Consider the following 17,948-nt stretch of genomic DNA (forward strand, 5'->3'; position numbering starts at 1 on the left):
ATCTATAGTGATGAACCTCTGGACGCCAAGAGTAGCCTAGAAAGAATGGCTTGAGAGTCCAGTATCGTAAATATCTTATCTTGGACTTAATACAATAGAAACAGCCTCAAGGGAACACAGGTGTAGAGAACTGAAGTTCCCTGCTGAGCAGAGAGCCCGATGTGGGGCTCTATCCCAGGACCCTGTGATCATGACCTGAGCTGAAGGCAGAGGCTTAACCCACTGAGCCACCCAGACACCCTTATAGCACATATAATTTTATACATTAAAAAATTTGAAGTGAGGGGGCGCCTGGATGGCTCAGTGGGTTAAGCTGCTGCCTTCGGCTCGGGTCATGATCTCGGAGTCCTGGGATCGAGTCCCGCATCGGGCTCTCTGCTCGGCAGAGAGCCTGCTTCCCTCTCCCTCTGCCTGCCTCTCCATCTACTTATGATTTCTCTCTGTCAAATAAATAAATAAAATATATATATATTTTTTAAAAGATTTTATTTATTTATTTGTCAGAGAGAGAGCGAGCGAGAGCAAGCACAGGCAGACAGAGTGGAAGGCAGAGTCAGAGGGAGAAGCAGGCTCCCTGCGGAGCAAGGAGCCCGATGTGGGACTCGATCCCAGGACGCCGGGATCATGACCTGAGCCGAAGGCAGCTGCTTAACCAACTGAGCCACCCAGGCGTCCCATAAATAAAATATTTAAAAAAAAAAAAATTTGAAGTGAGATAATACTGAACATATTTTTATATTAAAATATATAAAAAAACTGGGGTGCCTGGGTAGCACAGTCGTTAAGCGTCTGCCTTCAGCTCAGGTCATGGTCCCAGGGTCCTGGGGATCAAGCCCCACATTGGGCTCCCTGCTTGGCGGGAAGCCTGCTTCTCCCTCTCCCACTTTCCCTGCTTGTGGTTCCCTCTCTTGCTGTGTCTCTATCAAACAAATAAATAAAATCTTAGAATGAAACACCCATCTGTCATTTTACTCCTATATAGCAACTACTACTGCTGGCTAGTCTAATCAACAAAGCTAAGAATTAAGAACAAACAAAATAATAATGAAGATGCTCCAAGTACTTAAAAAGCCTTGAGAGGGGCAACCTGGGCCGCTCAGCTGGTTAAACCTCTAGGCTCTTGATTTTGGTTCAGGTCATCTCAAGGTTGCGGGATCAAGTTCCACATTGGGGTGGCATGGCAGGAGGAGTCTGTTTGAAATTCTCTCTCCCTCTCCCCTCCTCTTGCTCACATGCAGTCTCTCTCTAAAATAAATAAATAAATCTTACCTGTGCCCCAAAGCCTAAAAAGAAAAACAACAACAAAAAAAGCAAAAAGCAAAAAACACCCCCAAAACCCCAAGATCCCCAAGAACAAAATTCTATCATATAACAATGTGAATAGCTGAACTGGTCAACTTTCCTAGGATAACAAAAGTTGCCAAAATTAAATAGGAGAGATAAAAATTAGACTAACTGCAACAGAAAAAACTGAGAAAATGTTACCCCCTTTATTAATACAGATTGGGAAATAATGTCATCAAATGACAGTAGTTTGATCCTCTAAAAGTGTTTCAGAATTTGGATAAAGAATAAAAACTTTCAAATTGTTTTTAGAGAGCTAGTGCACCAGTGATTCTAAATCTGAAAGACAAAAATAAAACTATAAAATTTTCTTTTGTGTCACCAACAAAATTCCTAACCAGGTCATCAGTAAACTTAATAGTTCATTAATATCATTTTCGTGTATGAGAGTCACACTTGGAATGCAAAATTAGTTCAGTATGAGGAAATCTATTTGTATAATGAACAATACTGAACAGGTTGTGGGGCGCCTGGGTGGCTCAGTGGGTTGGGCCTCTGCCTTCGGCTCAGGTCAGGATCTCAGGGTCCTGGGATCGAGGCCCGCATCGGGCTCTCTACTCAGCAGGGAGTCCGCTTCTTACACTCTCTGTCTGCCTCTCTGCCTACTTGTGATCTCTCTCTCTCTATTTCAAATCAATAAATAAAATCTTAAAAAAAAAAAAAATACTGAACAGGTTGAAAGGAAAAAACTATACACTCATGTAAATAAACCTTGAAAGATTATCTGATAAAGTTTCATTTCCATTCCTGACTTTTTTTAACCTTAAAAAATTTTGTTAAAAAAATGTAAGCTCCACACCTAGAACTCACGATCCTGAGATCAAGAGTCACAGCTCTACGACTGAGCCAGTCAGGTGTCCCTCTATTCCTGATTCAGAATTACTAAGCAAACTAGGAAAGGACTGACTGATAATTCTAACCTGATAAAGAAGAACCTCAAATAAAAGGCTAACCATCATGCTTAGTACACTAGTCACCTTAGAAGCATTATCTTTATAATTAGGAACATAGCATGCATGTATTTTTTAAAATTTCCTATTTATTCTAGAAGTATCAGTTAAATTAGAAAAAAGAAAGATGACAAAATGTCATTTAGGTATGATTCCAAGATTAGAAGACCCAAGAGAATCATATGAAAAAAATTATTACAAATAAAGGAATGCAGTCAGGTGAGAGGGGTTGCAAAATTAATATCCAAAGTTAACAGTTTTTATATACACCAACAATAACCAGAAAATAGATGTGAAGGGGGAAAAAGCCCTCTAAAAGACAAAATACCTAGGTACAAACAAACAAAACCAAAACTTAACATGAATAGAACATATTCAAATCTAAGCAGGTATGTAAAATTAACTTCAGTAAACTTGACGTCACATACTCTAGGGTAAGAGTCAGTATAAAAGTGATGATAATTCCCCCAACATCTATTAATTTCAATGCAGTACTTCTTAAGGAAACATCACAAGAACTTCAGAGAAACTGAACAAAGTTGTAGTCAAGTTCCTTTGGAAAAACAAATACATAAGAAAAACCAAAATAATTCTTCTGAGCAAGATGGTGTTTAAAAGTGGGCAAAGAACAGAGAGGGAAGAATGTGATGATGAGGACACTCAAATTTAAATCTCTGAAGCTTCAATCACTAACAGTTCAGTACTACAGAAGAAAACAGACTAAGGAATCAGACAACTGCAGAAATGGGCCCACAAAAAAGGTACTTTGGTCTAGGACAGGGTTTTTCAACCTCGGTGCTATCAATAACCAGTTTTGATAACTCAAAATATCTCCAGACATTGCCAAATGTCTCCTGGTGGACAAAACCGCCCCTGGTTGAGAACCACAGGTTTATAATAATGGTGGTATTTCAAACTGGGGGTTGGAAGGTGTCATTGTTAAATAAATTATTAAGTGGTACTGGAATAATTGGCAATTGGTCTAAAAAAACATTTAGCTAAATCTATTTATGATTTAAAAATTTTTTAAATCGAAAATTATTTTTAATTATATAAGTAATGTATATACATTTTGTCCTGATAAAAATTAAACATTACAGATCTCTACCATAACCATCCCTTTCTCCTACTCCTCAGAAACAACCCCTATTATAAGCTGGAATATATACTTATCAAAGCTTTTGTTATGTATTAAAAAAAATATATATGCACTTGTAGAAAATGCAATTTGATGGGGGAAAAAAGCTTTAGAAGAAAGAATGTGTGAACTAATTTATAATCTAAAATACAAGAAGATTTTTATAAGTAGAATATAAAACCCAGAGGTCACCAAAGATTAACGGATTAGAATTTACAAAAATTAAAAAAATTCTGATATAACAAAAATGGTAATATAACTGAAAAGCTGGAAAACATTTTTGTTACAGATAAGGGCTGATTTCTTATACAAAGATTTAATATAAATAAGAAAATGTTGAGTAACAAAGTAACTGCTGATTAAGAGAAAAATAATTCTAAATCCAGCAATCACTCAAATTAAAAAATGTAAATAAAAAACAAGACCATTTTATATTTATTATATTGTTAAGAAGTGTGATGGTGTCCCAGAGTTAGTGAGGGTGTGAAGGAAATGATTGATTCACCAGTTTCTGGGTGTTTTCAATGATTCAACTTCCTCAAAAATAACTGGCACATGTTCTTTGACCTTGGAATTCTAGCCCTAGCAATTTATTACATGAACTATAATACAAAAGCTTGACAACAATATAATGAAGACTTAATGGTAAAATACTGCAAACAACCAAATGTCATCAAATGGATACTAATTAAATAAAATATGGCATGTTCCCAAAAGGGAATACCATGTGGTTAATGCAAAGAATAAGGTGGATTTGACTATGCCTTTCTCAAAGAGCTCCAAGATGCATTTTGTTAAGAAAATGCAAATAATTAAATAGCATGAACACCCATGTTTAGAAAAAAATTAAAGCATTCAAGTAGCCTGGCTATTCACTTCTCTCTAACCCAACTCTGAAACCAATACGTTCAATTATATTTTTGAATACGCTCCCCCAGACAACTGAATTCTTGCTACTCAGGAACCAAAAGGGCTCAAACTTCACAGGGATACTAGTACATATATAAAAATAAGAACATATATGGTGTATATACATGTACTTTTTTCCTGGAAGTAATCACAACAAATGTTACAGATAATTTGCCATAGAATAATAAGATGACTCACTTTTTGGTGACTTTCTGCATTATTTGAATTTCCTAACTTCACATATTTCTTTTTCTTCTTCACATTTTATTTCACAACCTCTATTTCTGGAATTTTTAAATTTTTAAATATTTTTTTAAAAAAGATTTTATTTGACAGAGGGAGAGAGCGTGCACGTGCACGAGTAGGGGGAGGGTCAGGACAAGCAGACTCTCTGCTCATTGGGGAGTCCAATCCAGCATTTCTTCCCAGGATCCTGAAATCATGACCTGAGACCAAGTCAGACACTTAACTGACTGAGCCGCTCAGGCACCCCTACATTATTAAAAAAAAAAAAAAAACCTGTTAACAGAACTCTGCATAGGGAGATTAATAGCTTAAATTTTAGTCTTTGTATTTTTATGTAAATAAAAGCCAATTAATAATTGCTGTTACCTTAAAAAACATCATAAGAGCAAAAGAAAAAAAAAGGAGGATAATACAAAAAGAAACATCAAGTGCAATTCTTTAAATAATAAAATCTCAGAAAGTTAGACACTCTATGACCCTCAGGATTTCTCCCTAGAAGAGGAAAGGAAGTACATTTAGCAAATGAAAATAAAGTTGACAATTAAATGTAAGAGGAGATTATAAAAACTGTGATAGTGTTTCCTAAAGATTTATTTTTCATACCATAAAGTTACATACTACTCACCCAGCTTGGAAAATCAGACCACGTTGGAACTCGCTGACAGAGGTCCCGGAGAATACGTATGATAATCACACAGGACTGCAGACCATTAGCTCTAGCCTTGAGAGCAACACAAAAACCCAGGTGAATTAATCTTAGAAATATTGAAAATAATCCCTTGATGAAAAAAAGTTAAAATACCACTGTTCAATGGAAGCTCAGATAAAAATAAAACAAAAATAACCACACTTAAAATTGGATTCAATGAGCTGCCATTTACAGCAATATTTTATGCCAGGGTTAGTATTTAAAAGCTGGTATTTTAGGTCAAAGTAAACAGATTATACAAGAATAATATTTCTTGATCCCCTGTGAACCTTGACCTGTGTTCATTTAAAACAGTAAAGTTAAAAAAAAATTCTGCCTACATTAGAAATAAAAGAAAAAGTAAAGAGCTAAAAAGTTTGTCTAGGGACTGAAAGGTTAAGGAAATCTGTTTGGTTTCCCTTCTGTGCCTTTGCATGACTGCAAAGTCACTAAACCAAACAGCTGCTTCCTCACCTTTCACTCCCTACACTTATTAACTTAGAGAAAGAGGGGGAAAAAATCTTAAAACTATACACAAAGCTTTAAACACATATTCCATTATTTAAAGCAAAAGTTAATCTGCAGCCTTATGGAATATAATATATATACACAAACATGTGATGTTCCTAAACAAGTAAACTTTAAATATAGCCACTAAAAATAAAAATAAAAAAACCCAAACTACAAAACACCCCCAAACCTAAGGTTATTGTCAAATTAATAGTAACTGCAATATGCAGATCTTCACACCCAGCTTTCTATGTTAACATATTTTCTGAGATTTAATTTAAAATAGATTGCTTGGGCAATCTTTTGAAATGTTTAAACACAGTTAAACATGTTTACTGAACTACTCTCTCATAAGGCTACAAGAAAAAAGTAAAATGATGTTCCGAACCTGGAACCACTTAGCGTGGCGTAGAGCAGCCAGAGCGTCAAGGCATTTTTGCCTGTCCAAGACGTCCGGTGGGTCTTTCACCATACCCGAGGTTACATCTAAAATGGATTGAATTGGCAAAATGCAGTGAGGAATGGGTGTTTGACCAGGTGAGCAAGACACTTCCTTAAAGTAGCATCAGTGTCACATGAGCCATTTGTGAGTTTACCAGCACTTTAATGTACCCAGAGTTATTTTCAGCAAATTTATATAACCCAATGTGAAAATCAAAAATACTTAAACTCTTAAGAAAGGTAATAAATGATTTCTGCAAATAACCCTACCCACCAAAATAAAATCAAAAGGAAGGATTACTGGACACAGCGCACCAGCACAAAGACAAGACAAGAGGGAACACAAAAATCCACCTTAATAAATGAGAGTTCATGATAAACTATTAAGTTTGTTCAGTATTCTAAATGGTCAGAGGTTATTCTGGGGCTCATATAGCAAAGAACTAATAATAAATATGGAATGATCAATACAGTAATAATTATGGAAAAAACCAGAGCCAAAAATATGCATTTCTAAGAGGTCAATGGTTTCTCGTCTACAGCTTTAAGGGAATATGAAATGCTCTTTAAGAAAGTTTCCATAAAATATCCCAAAGAATAACTGGAGAGGAATAATGGATATAGAAGAAAAGGGTGATAGGAACTAGCATGGTTAAATAGGATAAGTACAGAAAAAGAGGAGATGTAGTAAGAACTCTTTGATGATAAATAATAGGTATGGCCTAAAATTATAATAACTGATTTTAAATCCGATTATTATGTTAAAACAAAGGAGCCACCTAAAAAACTTGAGAAAATCTGAACCTAACTAGGACAAGAGGTTAATTTTACATTCGCGATAGAGGGCCAGCTATGTTCATCTAAACGTATCTGTAAAGTGTGTATAAAAATAACAGCATATTAGCTAATTAAGCTATTCAAAACAGCAACCAAGTCAATCTAATTCATAGCTCTTAATGATTTTAACAGTAGAAGTATTTTCTAAACACAGCATAATTACATACTAGATGAGTCATCTATTGAATTTCACAGTCTACTGGCTCAAGTGCACCAAAATTATGGGGTATTTAAAATATAATTTAATAAATCACTGAGGTTACCAAATGAGTGTAAGGGACAAAAGAAATAATATGATAAAAGAAGTTAAAGATGATTTTTAGAGTATTATTGCACTTTAGGCAAATTATTTAATTGTATATATTTTGTATGAACATTCAGTTATCTTAAAAGACACTTGTCCTTATTTTGAGGAGATAATACATAAAGAAGCATATTCTAAAAATGGTAACTCTATCCATTGGGCTTTCTATTCTTAGTTCTTCTCCTCAAATAATCAAATGATCCAGATTTTTCAAGACATGTTAGAAGGGCGATTTTCAGATAATCAAAGAATGCTGTGTAGCATTCTGAGAATTAAGACTGAAAGAAGAATGTGGATACTAAAGAGAAACTATCAAGACAAAATATTAGTGATTTTTAAAAAACAGTGGACAATCTCAAAACCTGCAAGACTTACTACTAAAATGAGAAACATACTGACCATAAGATATAGGGCTCTTCTGAGATAAGGAAAGAAAGGGATACAGAAAAGCACAGCTAACTAAGGAAAAAAGAAAAAAAAAAAGAAATAAAAAAACGAAACAAAAAACCACTTCTTAATGCAGGATTACAAAACTGCTTAAGGACCCTCTTTCTATTCCCTTATTTACATTACTTGCTAAAGCTAAAATGCAAATAGGTGACAACGTGCAATCTCTTTCTAAAAAAAGTTTCTGAATTTCTATATGTTATTTTCAGTGTTATAATTTCCTTTAATATGTAAGAAAATTTTTTTTGCACACAAGCATTTATAACTTTGAAAATTTTAATTAATGATACAATTTCAAAGATGCCAAGACACCTATTGCAATTTAAAAACAAATTAAGAGCTGTTAAGTAGAAAGTTTCTGTTAAATTTAGAGTGTGGATTTTTGCACCCATTTTATATTTCAAGTGGATTAACCCCTTAGGTATATTGTACTAAAAACAAAAAAATTATACTTCTTGCCTAATACCCAGTTAACAAAACAAAAATAATTTAATTTATTTTAAAAAAAAAGAGGAGCAAATTCTTATCCTACATCAATGTATTTCATAAATTTTAAGGGGTTAATCACTAGTTAGAAGACATGCTGTGTCCACACTATTTTATGATTAAAAGTTAATGGGAATATATTAATTTAAATTAACATGGTTATGTAAAATATATAATCCACCCACAACCATTTAAAAACTAGTGTGAACACTGCTCAATTCTGGAGTAGACAAAGACAAAACAAACAAAACAGCCACACAAAGGACAATAAATGCCAGACTCTGCATCCAAAATCCCTCCTTAATCAAATGGCAGGTGTGACACTGAGCTTTTGAAAACCTTGGTCAAAAATCCTTCCGATGTCTTGGCAGCAACCCCTGACAGGAATCAATCCCCTCTGCTAGAAGGCTTTGGACCGGGACTGATAAGCTACAGGTGGAAAAAAACACACACATACTTGACTTGCTGCAGAGAAGACACTGTAGCAAGGGTTAGAGCATTTCCAACATTTCAAGCTTCAAGTCAATAGTGTTTAACTGTCAAACACAGTACCATAAAGTAGATCTGACATGCGTTTAACAGTTATTTGGGCAATTTAATAATTTTTTTTAAATAATTGAAAAATAATTTTTGGTATTAAACAGGACCATTAAAGAGCTACCACACTGCACAAGGCACAAGTCTCAAGACTTATAATTGTTCTTCCGGCAAAGCCTTCCTTACCCCCTGTACTAACTCCCCAAAGCAAGCTATAGGCTTTAAGTGATTTTAAGACACAGAGCATTGGGAGCTGCAGTGAGAGAGAATACATACCGTTATTCTGCAGCAAGAAAGAAGCAATCTTCATAATGAAGCTAAAGACATAGTTTACTGCAGTAATCTGCAGCAAGGAACACTCTATCAATGTTTCTATACTTTTTGCACATCCAACTTTTCAGCTCAGTGTCTTGAGGTAAAATCTTCTAATTTTGGACTGATCATTTCTCTCACCAGAGTATTTATGAAATCCAGAACAGTAATTCTAACTCAATTCTGGGTCAGACAAAAATATAATTTTGTTTCCTTTAGAAGGAATAGGTTATCAAAGACTCTATACTACAAATGTGGTATGAACTTTAGACTTCTGCAACATAATGAAGTAACCCGATACTGCATAAATTTAAGGCTAAATGTAATTGGATAAGATGTGCTCTGAAATAGTTAAATGGTTATATGAGTGTAATTTCATTCTAAGTATAACAGCTTTTATCACATTAGAAGATTTTTCAAATCCTAAGTGTCATATGTTGCACATGAATTGTACAGATCGACTCAGGAACTGTTTTTTCCCCCAGCATATCCATAGTCAGACCTTCAATGGAAACTCATGTTCATATAAAAGATCCTTTACACAAAACCCAATTATTTTTAAGATGCAAAGCTTATACAACATACAAGTCCTGATATGATATATATGTGAAGTATGCAAGATTAGACATGCCTCCCAATGACCACATTTTAAATTAAGTGTTCTCTTTCTGGGTTGTGGAAAAGCCCAGTGCCTTAAAAAAAAAATGCTTTGCTGTAAGAAAACAAATTTAAAGGGACAGTAACTAAGAGCCTACTGATACTATGTTAAACAATTTTAGTATTTAATATACAGTATTTTTTTCTATCTGTATCACAAAGAAATATTAGTGTAGACTATATAACTTCATACTCAACAAGTTAAGATGTACAAAAACAACATGAAAGGAAACAAAGTAAATTTTATCTGACCCATAAAACAACAGAACCAACATTAGGCAGACACTGACCATGCTTTTTGGCTTAAAAGCTTTTGAAGCTTTGAAAATGTTACAGAACAGTCCCTAAAGCAACATTGCTGGCACCAGCAGGATTTCATATTCTACAATTGTAAGGTAAGTTTAAAAATCCTGTACTGTACTACAACTTACTAAGCCTACACCATTTATTTTTCAGTATCTCTAGTATAATAATATTGGGTTTAAAAGCCCAAATCTATGTGCATTAGGATGCTCTGCATTCATGAAAACTCTCCAAGCCAAAGAGCAACCTCAGAGAACTAGAAATATTTACCTCAGGACAAGCCAAATCCATGATTACACATATAACAATGCCTCTTAAAACATATTACAAGTATATAACCAATTTTATTTGAAACTCTCGTCTTTTTTGGAAGACAAGGCAAGAACAAGGAACTTCTTAACAGAAGTTAAATTTGTGGCCCTTTACTACCAACATTTAATTTTTTTCATGTGTCCATTATGTCAGCAAGAATAATTTTGAACGTTTTTTTTTTCCAGAAATCTGAGGTTAGCAAGAAAAGAAAAAAATCAAGAAAGTCATTAATACCATGAGTGTTTTATAGAAAAGTACATTACTAAAAAGAGCATTTACTTTCTGGGAAATGATCTTATTAAGCAAAACTGGTTGCTACTTAAGTCAAATCTATCAAATTCATATGTAATGCCAGCATGTTGCCTTCTAGGGCTTAATGCCATCTTAAAGAGTAGGTAAATGAAAAAAAAGTTAATAGAAAAGTAGAACGTTTAATGGCTTTCCAACCTCCTTCCCTCATGTTCTCTTCTCGAATAATTGGAGATGTCAGGGTGATAGTGACTTGCATTTTGGGTTCCACACATGAATTCAAAATTATTGCCGCTTCAGACACAGCACATTTTATATCATACTTCTCAGGACTTATAACCTATGTAATGAAGAGCACAAAAAATTAGCTGAACTTTTATATTATCAGACAAAGCAGTTTCATTATGGCTCTTTCATTCTCTCACCATCTCAAGTATTTTTACTTATTTTTAAAAGTTGTTTATTTTTTTAAAAGTCATCTTTACACCCAACATGGGGCTCAAACTTAAAACCTGAAGATCAGGAGTCACGTGCTCTACTGACAGAACTAGTCAGGGCCCTACCTCAATCCTTTTATAAGGAGTAGATAATACACTTCTCCTCTAAGAAGCCTTACAATAATCCAAGTATCATTTATCTCTTACCATACTTGCCTTTTACAGTTCTTTATTGAGCTAATATTTACCATTATTTGTATTGGGAGTTATTTGTATATGTCCCTCTTAGATTATAAATTCTTGAATAGAAGAAACACTGCTGTGTTTACTACTGTACCTTCAAATTGCATCTGGGTAGTTAAGTTCTTCTACATCTGCAGAATTTGAATGAAACTAAATAGATCCTTGAATTCAACCATTCCCATTGTATGTACATTGTGAAATTAACACATCTATACATCATAATTGGAGAGCAAAAAGTCTTGATTAAGATCCAGAAAAACCAAGATTCACTGTAATTTGATAGATATAGATAAGCCCCAGTTTCCACTGTAATTTGATATAGATAAGCCCCAGCTTCTATTAATGAATGCTTTACAGAAATTACATGGAGTGTTTATAGTACAATATGTAAGTTCAAATTCCAGCTACTACTTTACCAGTGTTGTGAATATGGGCAAATTATTTAACTCCTCTACCCTGTTTCTGTAAAATGGGGACAGAAATTGTTACCTAACCTGTAGAACTAAATGAATTAACTATATAAAGCCTTTAAAACAGTGCCTGGTTGGGGCACTTAGTCAGCTAAGTCTTTGACTTTGGCTCAGGTCATGATCTGGGGGTCTTGGGATTGAGCCCCATGTTGGGGCTTTTGCTCAGCAGGGATGTGCTTGAGATTCTTCTCTGCACCTCCCCTCCCCTAGCTCGTGTGCTCTTCCTCAAATAAATAAATAAAATCTTAAAATAACAAAAAAGTGCCTGGTACATACTAAGTACTATATAAATGTCAACTATGACAATGATGACGAAGAATTTTTTTTATTCGGGGTGCCTGGGTGGCTCAGTGGGTTAAGGCCTCTGCCTTCGGCTCCGGTCATGGTCCCAGGGTCCTGGGATCGAGCCCCGCATCGGGCTCTCTGCTCAGCAGGGAGCCTGCTTCCTCCTCTCTCTCTCTGTCTGCCTCTCTGCCTCCTTGTGATCTCTCTCTCTGTCAAATAAATAAATAAAATTTAAAAAAAAAATTTTTTTTATTCCCTTGTATAGTAAGTACAGTCTGATTTGGAAAGGGTATTTTGCTTTAGTCTAACTGCTTATTTCCTTAGAATATATTTCCCTACTTCGTAGTTTTATTAAGCATCTTTTTTTTCCCCCCAGATTTTATCTATTTATTTGACAGAGAGAGACACTGAGAGACCATCAGGCAAGGGGAGTGGGAGGGGGAGAAGCAGGCTTCCAGCAGGGCAGGGAGCCCAATGGTCACTGGGATCATGACCTGAGCCAAAGGTAGATGCTTAATGACTGAGCCACTCAAGCATCGCAATTAAGATCAAGGTATTTCTAGCAAATTATGTAATTCTCTCAAGGCCCTCAACACCCACCTCCCCTCATATCCCATTGCCCTAGCAGCCTCAACAGAGGGAAAAAAGCAGACACACAATGCCAATTCTTCTGGTTCCTAGCACTTAAGACTCATCCACAATGAGAAACTTCGTATCTGGAACAATGGGAACATAAAGCAAACATCATTAAGTGTTAGCTGTCAGAGCTTAAGTTCAACATTGTGGTTCACTATCCCTTTTGTTACCAGTTGCCCTGCTGTGGTCAAGTACTATTTATTCTGACTCACTGCTGTAGAATCACATGAACAATGAAATGTCAATCCTTGGATTTACAATACCTAATTAATTTTTAAAACCAGAAAGGTTTTAAAATAAATTATATACATTAAATTATTCAAGAAATATATTTCTTTAAAAAATTTATTTTAGGGGCACCTGGGTAGCTCAGTGGGTTAAAGCCTCTGCCTTTGGCTCAGGTCATGATCTCAGGGTCCTGGGATTGCGCCTCACATCAGGCTCACCGCTCAGCGGGAAGCCTGCTTCTCCCCCTCTCTCTCTGCCTACTTGTGATCTCCATCTGTCATATAAATAATATCTTTAAAAAAATTTTTATTTTATTTAGAGAGAGAGAGAGAGGGTGTGTGTCGGGGTGGCTGAGTGTGTGCTGGGGGTGGGGGGAGGCAGAAGGAGAGAGAGGGAGAGTCTTAAACAGACTTTATGCTGAGCCCAATGTGGGCCTTGATCTCAAGACCCAAGCCAAAACCAAGAGCTGGACATTTGACTGCATCACCCAGGTTCCCCAAGGAATATTTACTTTAAATCCCAATCTGAGATTATGAGACTAATGTGTAACATTTTTTAGAATTCAATCTTAAAAAGTTTGCTTTTGTAAGACCAAAAAGGGGATATTCTACTAATTGTGAATTGCCATGATTTGCTGGACAAAGATAGAATTCCTATCATTATAAAGACAGAAAAAGAAAAATCCCAGTAAGATCTGGTAATTTCAAATTGGAAAGACTATTTCTTACTATATTTTATTAAAAACATGTATTCAACTAAACAGGCGAGAGGTTCACAGATTTTAAAAATTCAAGTTTGCTACACAGGGGCTTTGTTTTTAACAAAAAAAGAAAAAGAAAAACCATTTTCTGTCAACAACTGCCTTCTCTCTTAAGCTTCAAATCTTGGAAAAAAAAATCAGGATGAGAACATGTGCTACAATTTTACATTTTTAAATAAATTAGCAAGATGGCTTCATGTCAAATATAAGCACTATAAAACCTAAAAAGGCAAACTAGAAAATAGTCCTACCAATTTGCACAACGAAGCAAAACAACAACAACCCCCCCCCCCCCAAAAAACCAAAAAAACTCCCTCAAAAGGGAAAGTCAAGTCAAAAATTTAAAGGCTGGCTTGGGTTTAGGCTGAAGCACAGTTAGTCCTGCCAAAAACTTCTGAACCAGACAAGGGGTAAAAATGAACATTTCCATAATACTTACAGCAAGCTGTTTGGGTAGGTTTTCTGCAATACGGCTTAATAATGTCTTTGAAGGTTTCTCAGAGCACAGCAAAACAAGGTTGACATTTCTATCTCCTCGGAGAAGTAATCCTTTTGCCAATACTCCCACTCGCAAAACTCCTTTTAAAGCTCTGCGGTGAAATCAAATTATATTATGACATTTGTCTTCCCAGCCACAGCCATGATAATCTCTAAATATATAATAGTAAATTAAATAATTTTATGCTATCAACTACAGTTTAAAAATATCTAATATTCTTATTTATTTATTTTTAAAAATATTTTTTATTTTATTTATTTGACAGAGAGAGAAAGAGATCACAAGTAGGCAAAGACACAGTCAGAGAGAGGGGGAAGCAGGCTCCCCGCTGAGCAGGGAGCCTGATGCAGGGCTCCATCCCAGGACCCTGAGATCATGACCTGAGCCGAAGGCAAGAGGCTTAACCCACTGAGCCACCCAGGCACCCCCAATATTTAATATTTTTAAGAAGCAGCCTTCATTTAGATAAAATATATAGATAATTAAATCAAGAACTAAGATCTCATGGGATCTTTTGTCTCACAGGACCATTTCAAAGAATATTAACATTTCTGTGTCTCATTTTACAAATCAGAATAAGAGTCATGGTTCCTTATTTTAAAATCTCATGACCCTGAGACTGAGACCTGAGCTAAGATCAAGAGCTGAATACTGGGCACCTGGGTGGCTCAGTGGGTTAAAGCCTCCGCCTTCGGCTCAGGTCATGATCTCATGGTCCTAGGATAGAGCCCTGCATCGGGTTCCCTGCATCAGGCTCTCCACTCAGCAGGGAGCCTGCTTCCTTCTCTCTCTCAGCCTGCCTCTCTGACTACTTGTGACCTGTCAAATAAATAAAAAATATCTTAAAAAAAAAAAAAAAAAAAAAGTTGAATGCTTAACTGTCTGAGACACCCAAGTGCCCCAAGAGTCATGTTTAATGTAATGTAAAAATATTTCCAAATGGTAAAAGGAAAAATCACAACCTAAAACTTGATATGAAAGATGTTTCCAGGTGTGCCTGTGTGGCTTAGTTGGTTAAGTATCTGATTCTTGATCTTATGGTAATGAGTTTAAGCCCTGTGTTGGGCTCCACAGTGGGCCTGAGCTTACCTAAAAAAACAGTTTCCAAAGCTTAAGTTTCTTCATGCTTTATGGTCAACAAACTAAGGAAACAAATTGTTAAAACAAGGACTGAATGTGGGACAGATACAACAAAGGAAAACTGAAGAGCAGCTGAATGCAATTATGGAGGCGGCTTTGAAAAAAGACTCAAAATAGTTTTATATAAATTAAGATAAAATTAGCAAAATCACAAGGTTGGAGATTTTAACTGTGTTATTTATTTTAGCAAAAAGCAGCTAAATGCATTAAATATCTACCCAAACAAGACATGTATATTCACACCAGAGAATTTTTAGTCTTTGTAACTTTTTATTTCAAGTATAAGAAGTACATGGAAAGAAAAACAAAAAATAAGCAAAGTAACTCTGAAAACACACCTGTCTTTACCTCCCTCTTTCTTATCATCTCCCTCTTTGCTCTTGCTCTTCTCATGTTCAGACAAACTGTCTGAAACAAGTTTTAAAGCACGTTCAGTGATAGAAACAATTTTCTGAACTGCCTGTAATTCTTCTTCAGTTGGATAAATGGTTGCGTGTTTTGTCATGACATAACGGTCATCAGATGAATCAGGACGACGTAAGGGCTAGAGAAAAAAAGTTACTTCATTTAAAAGCAGTGTTTCCTGGGCAAAAATAAACATATTTTTCAACTACATGTATGTTCGTCATATCTTTTTAATAAAGTCAACTATGCAAAATGTCCACTTAAAATATCTTCCCCTTTTCTACTTCAGTAAAAACAAAACTGCAAACTTTGGAAAGTTATACTATCAAGAGTCGGATGCTTGTGTATGTATGCATTTGCTTATCTCTGTGTGTACACATGCTCTGCCTGAACACCGTATCTAAGGTTATGGAAATACTTCTTATTCAACTTTAAAGACTGTTGATTGTGAAAATTTTTTTGACTTTGATAAAACAGGTCTTACAAATGCTTGTTCTGTGTAAAGACAAATGAGAAAGAGAGTAAGTTAAAGAGGAGGACTTGCTGTTTCTCCTAAATGCTCTCTGGAAAACAACAAAAAATTCTCTAGTTTTGTAGTCTAAACTTCTATGGAATGCTCTTCATAAGCTGGTGTCTCTTTGTTTACACAGCTTCTATGGAACACAAACCTCAAGATGCATTATCTTTCCTACACTTTTCCTAGTACATCAACTGTTATGCTCAAGTGGAACCATTTACATACTGCTTATCCTGCACTCAATTCAGAAGCAGTAGCAGGTTTTAGATGGTCAGGTTTTGAAGAAGGAAAGAAGATTCTCAACAACAGGTAATGGGAAGATAATAATTTTGAAGGCAAAGCAGCTGCCTTCAAAAGTGGTTGCTCTTGCAAATGTCAAGAAAAACAAAGGAAAGAAAATCTCTAATGTTAAAGAACACTTGACAGAACAAAAGCCCTGCTCCTGTTTAGCTTTTACTGAAGGTTAAGAAAAATTTATGGACACTCTATGAAGTCCTTTATAAGACATGAGTTAGAAGCTATAATAAAAGGAGAAAAAATTCTAAATCAAATGTAAAACTTATACTGACATTATGAGACTATTAAATCTAAGAATTAGTCTCCCCAAACTGTTATCTTCTAAAGCTGAATCAATCTTAACACTTTTATCCCCTAAGTAAATTATGTGTACACTTACTGCAGGCCCCTGTGGCTGAGGAGGCATGCCTGGTCGGACTCCCAGAAGGCCTAATGGGCCTGGGGGACCATGAGGATAGCCTCCATCAGGCATTCGGCGGCGATCATCCCAATGGTGTTGTTCTTCCTCCATTCTTCTCCAATACATGTCCTCTTCATAACGTCTGAAAACAGAGAATGGTATTACAAACCTTATTAAAAGAAAAATACAACCCAAGAACTTACATCAATAATGACAAAAAATGCAATTAAAAAAACTGTCCCACATCAGCTTAGCTAACACCTTCCTTTTTCCCTAGTGTAACTAATATCCTTTATTTGCTTTTACAATCTACAAATAGATGCGAGTATGAGTGAAAAGAGGTGAGAAAATAAAGAGAAAAGCAACACAAAATTTCATAGCCTGATGTCAAAGCCAAAGGAATAAACACTAGAAACCTCAGAGCTTCCTTCAATCTCTCCTTCTTTAAGATATTGTAAACTTAAATGCCTACCTACAGTGGCTGGACCAGTAACATGTGTGAATGAAAAATCTGAAGCACACATTCAGGAATTTTCTTCCTGTCTAGAGAAATGTGCTCCTTCCTATTTTCTATGTAGAAAGAACCTCTTAAGACTATTTTTAATTTCCCCATTTATGATACCGGCATACACAAATTTGTCTACTGAGGAAAAACAACAGTGCAAGACAGTGATGAATGGCAACTCACATTTCTGTCTCATCTGTGGGGACATATTAAGGTTGGGGAAGACTATGGTCAAGCAGAAAGCACGTCTGTTATCTAGCATTTAAATAAAAATTTGAAGGTGGGGGGAGAAAGTACATGTTCTGGCTAAAGAGAACAGCTGTTACTCAGCCCCAACTAATTAATGCCATAAGGGAATACAGGGTTCCAATCTCAAGATCATCAGGATTCTAATATTTTTCAGAATCTTTAGTGTTGGTTCAAATTAAAAATACTATGTATATCAAATGAAAACCT

General features: G+C 35.5%; 1 protein-coding gene across 3 annotated transcripts in view; it reads right to left on the reverse strand.

Moving 5' to 3' along the window:
• The window catches only part of ZFR (zinc finger RNA binding protein), an 86,486-nt gene that overhangs the window by 19,284 nt on the left and 49,254 nt on the right, over window positions 1-17,948 (reverse strand). For 2 of the 3 annotated variants that reach the window (XM_059173732.1, XM_059173731.1), the window contains 6 exons: window positions 16,967-17,129; window positions 15,707-15,912; window positions 14,169-14,319; window positions 10,869-11,010; window positions 6,174-6,271; window positions 5,213-5,308 (listed from right to left, as the gene is read on the reverse strand). In XM_059173732.1, the coding sequence (XP_059029715.1) occupies window positions 5,213-5,308; window positions 6,174-6,271; window positions 10,869-11,010; window positions 14,169-14,319; window positions 15,707-15,912; window positions 16,967-17,129 (856 nt within the window). The remainder of the gene's footprint in view (window positions 1-5,212; window positions 5,309-6,173; window positions 6,272-10,868; window positions 11,011-14,168; window positions 14,320-15,706; window positions 15,913-16,966; window positions 17,130-17,948) is intronic. The other variant, XR_009353733.1, reaches the window with a different exon arrangement.

The sequence above is a fragment of the Mustela lutreola genome, chromosome 5 (genome assembly GCF_030435805.1).
Source record: "Mustela lutreola isolate mMusLut2 chromosome 5, mMusLut2.pri, whole genome shotgun sequence".
Lineage (NCBI taxonomy): Eukaryota > Metazoa > Chordata > Mammalia > Carnivora > Mustelidae > Mustela > Mustela lutreola.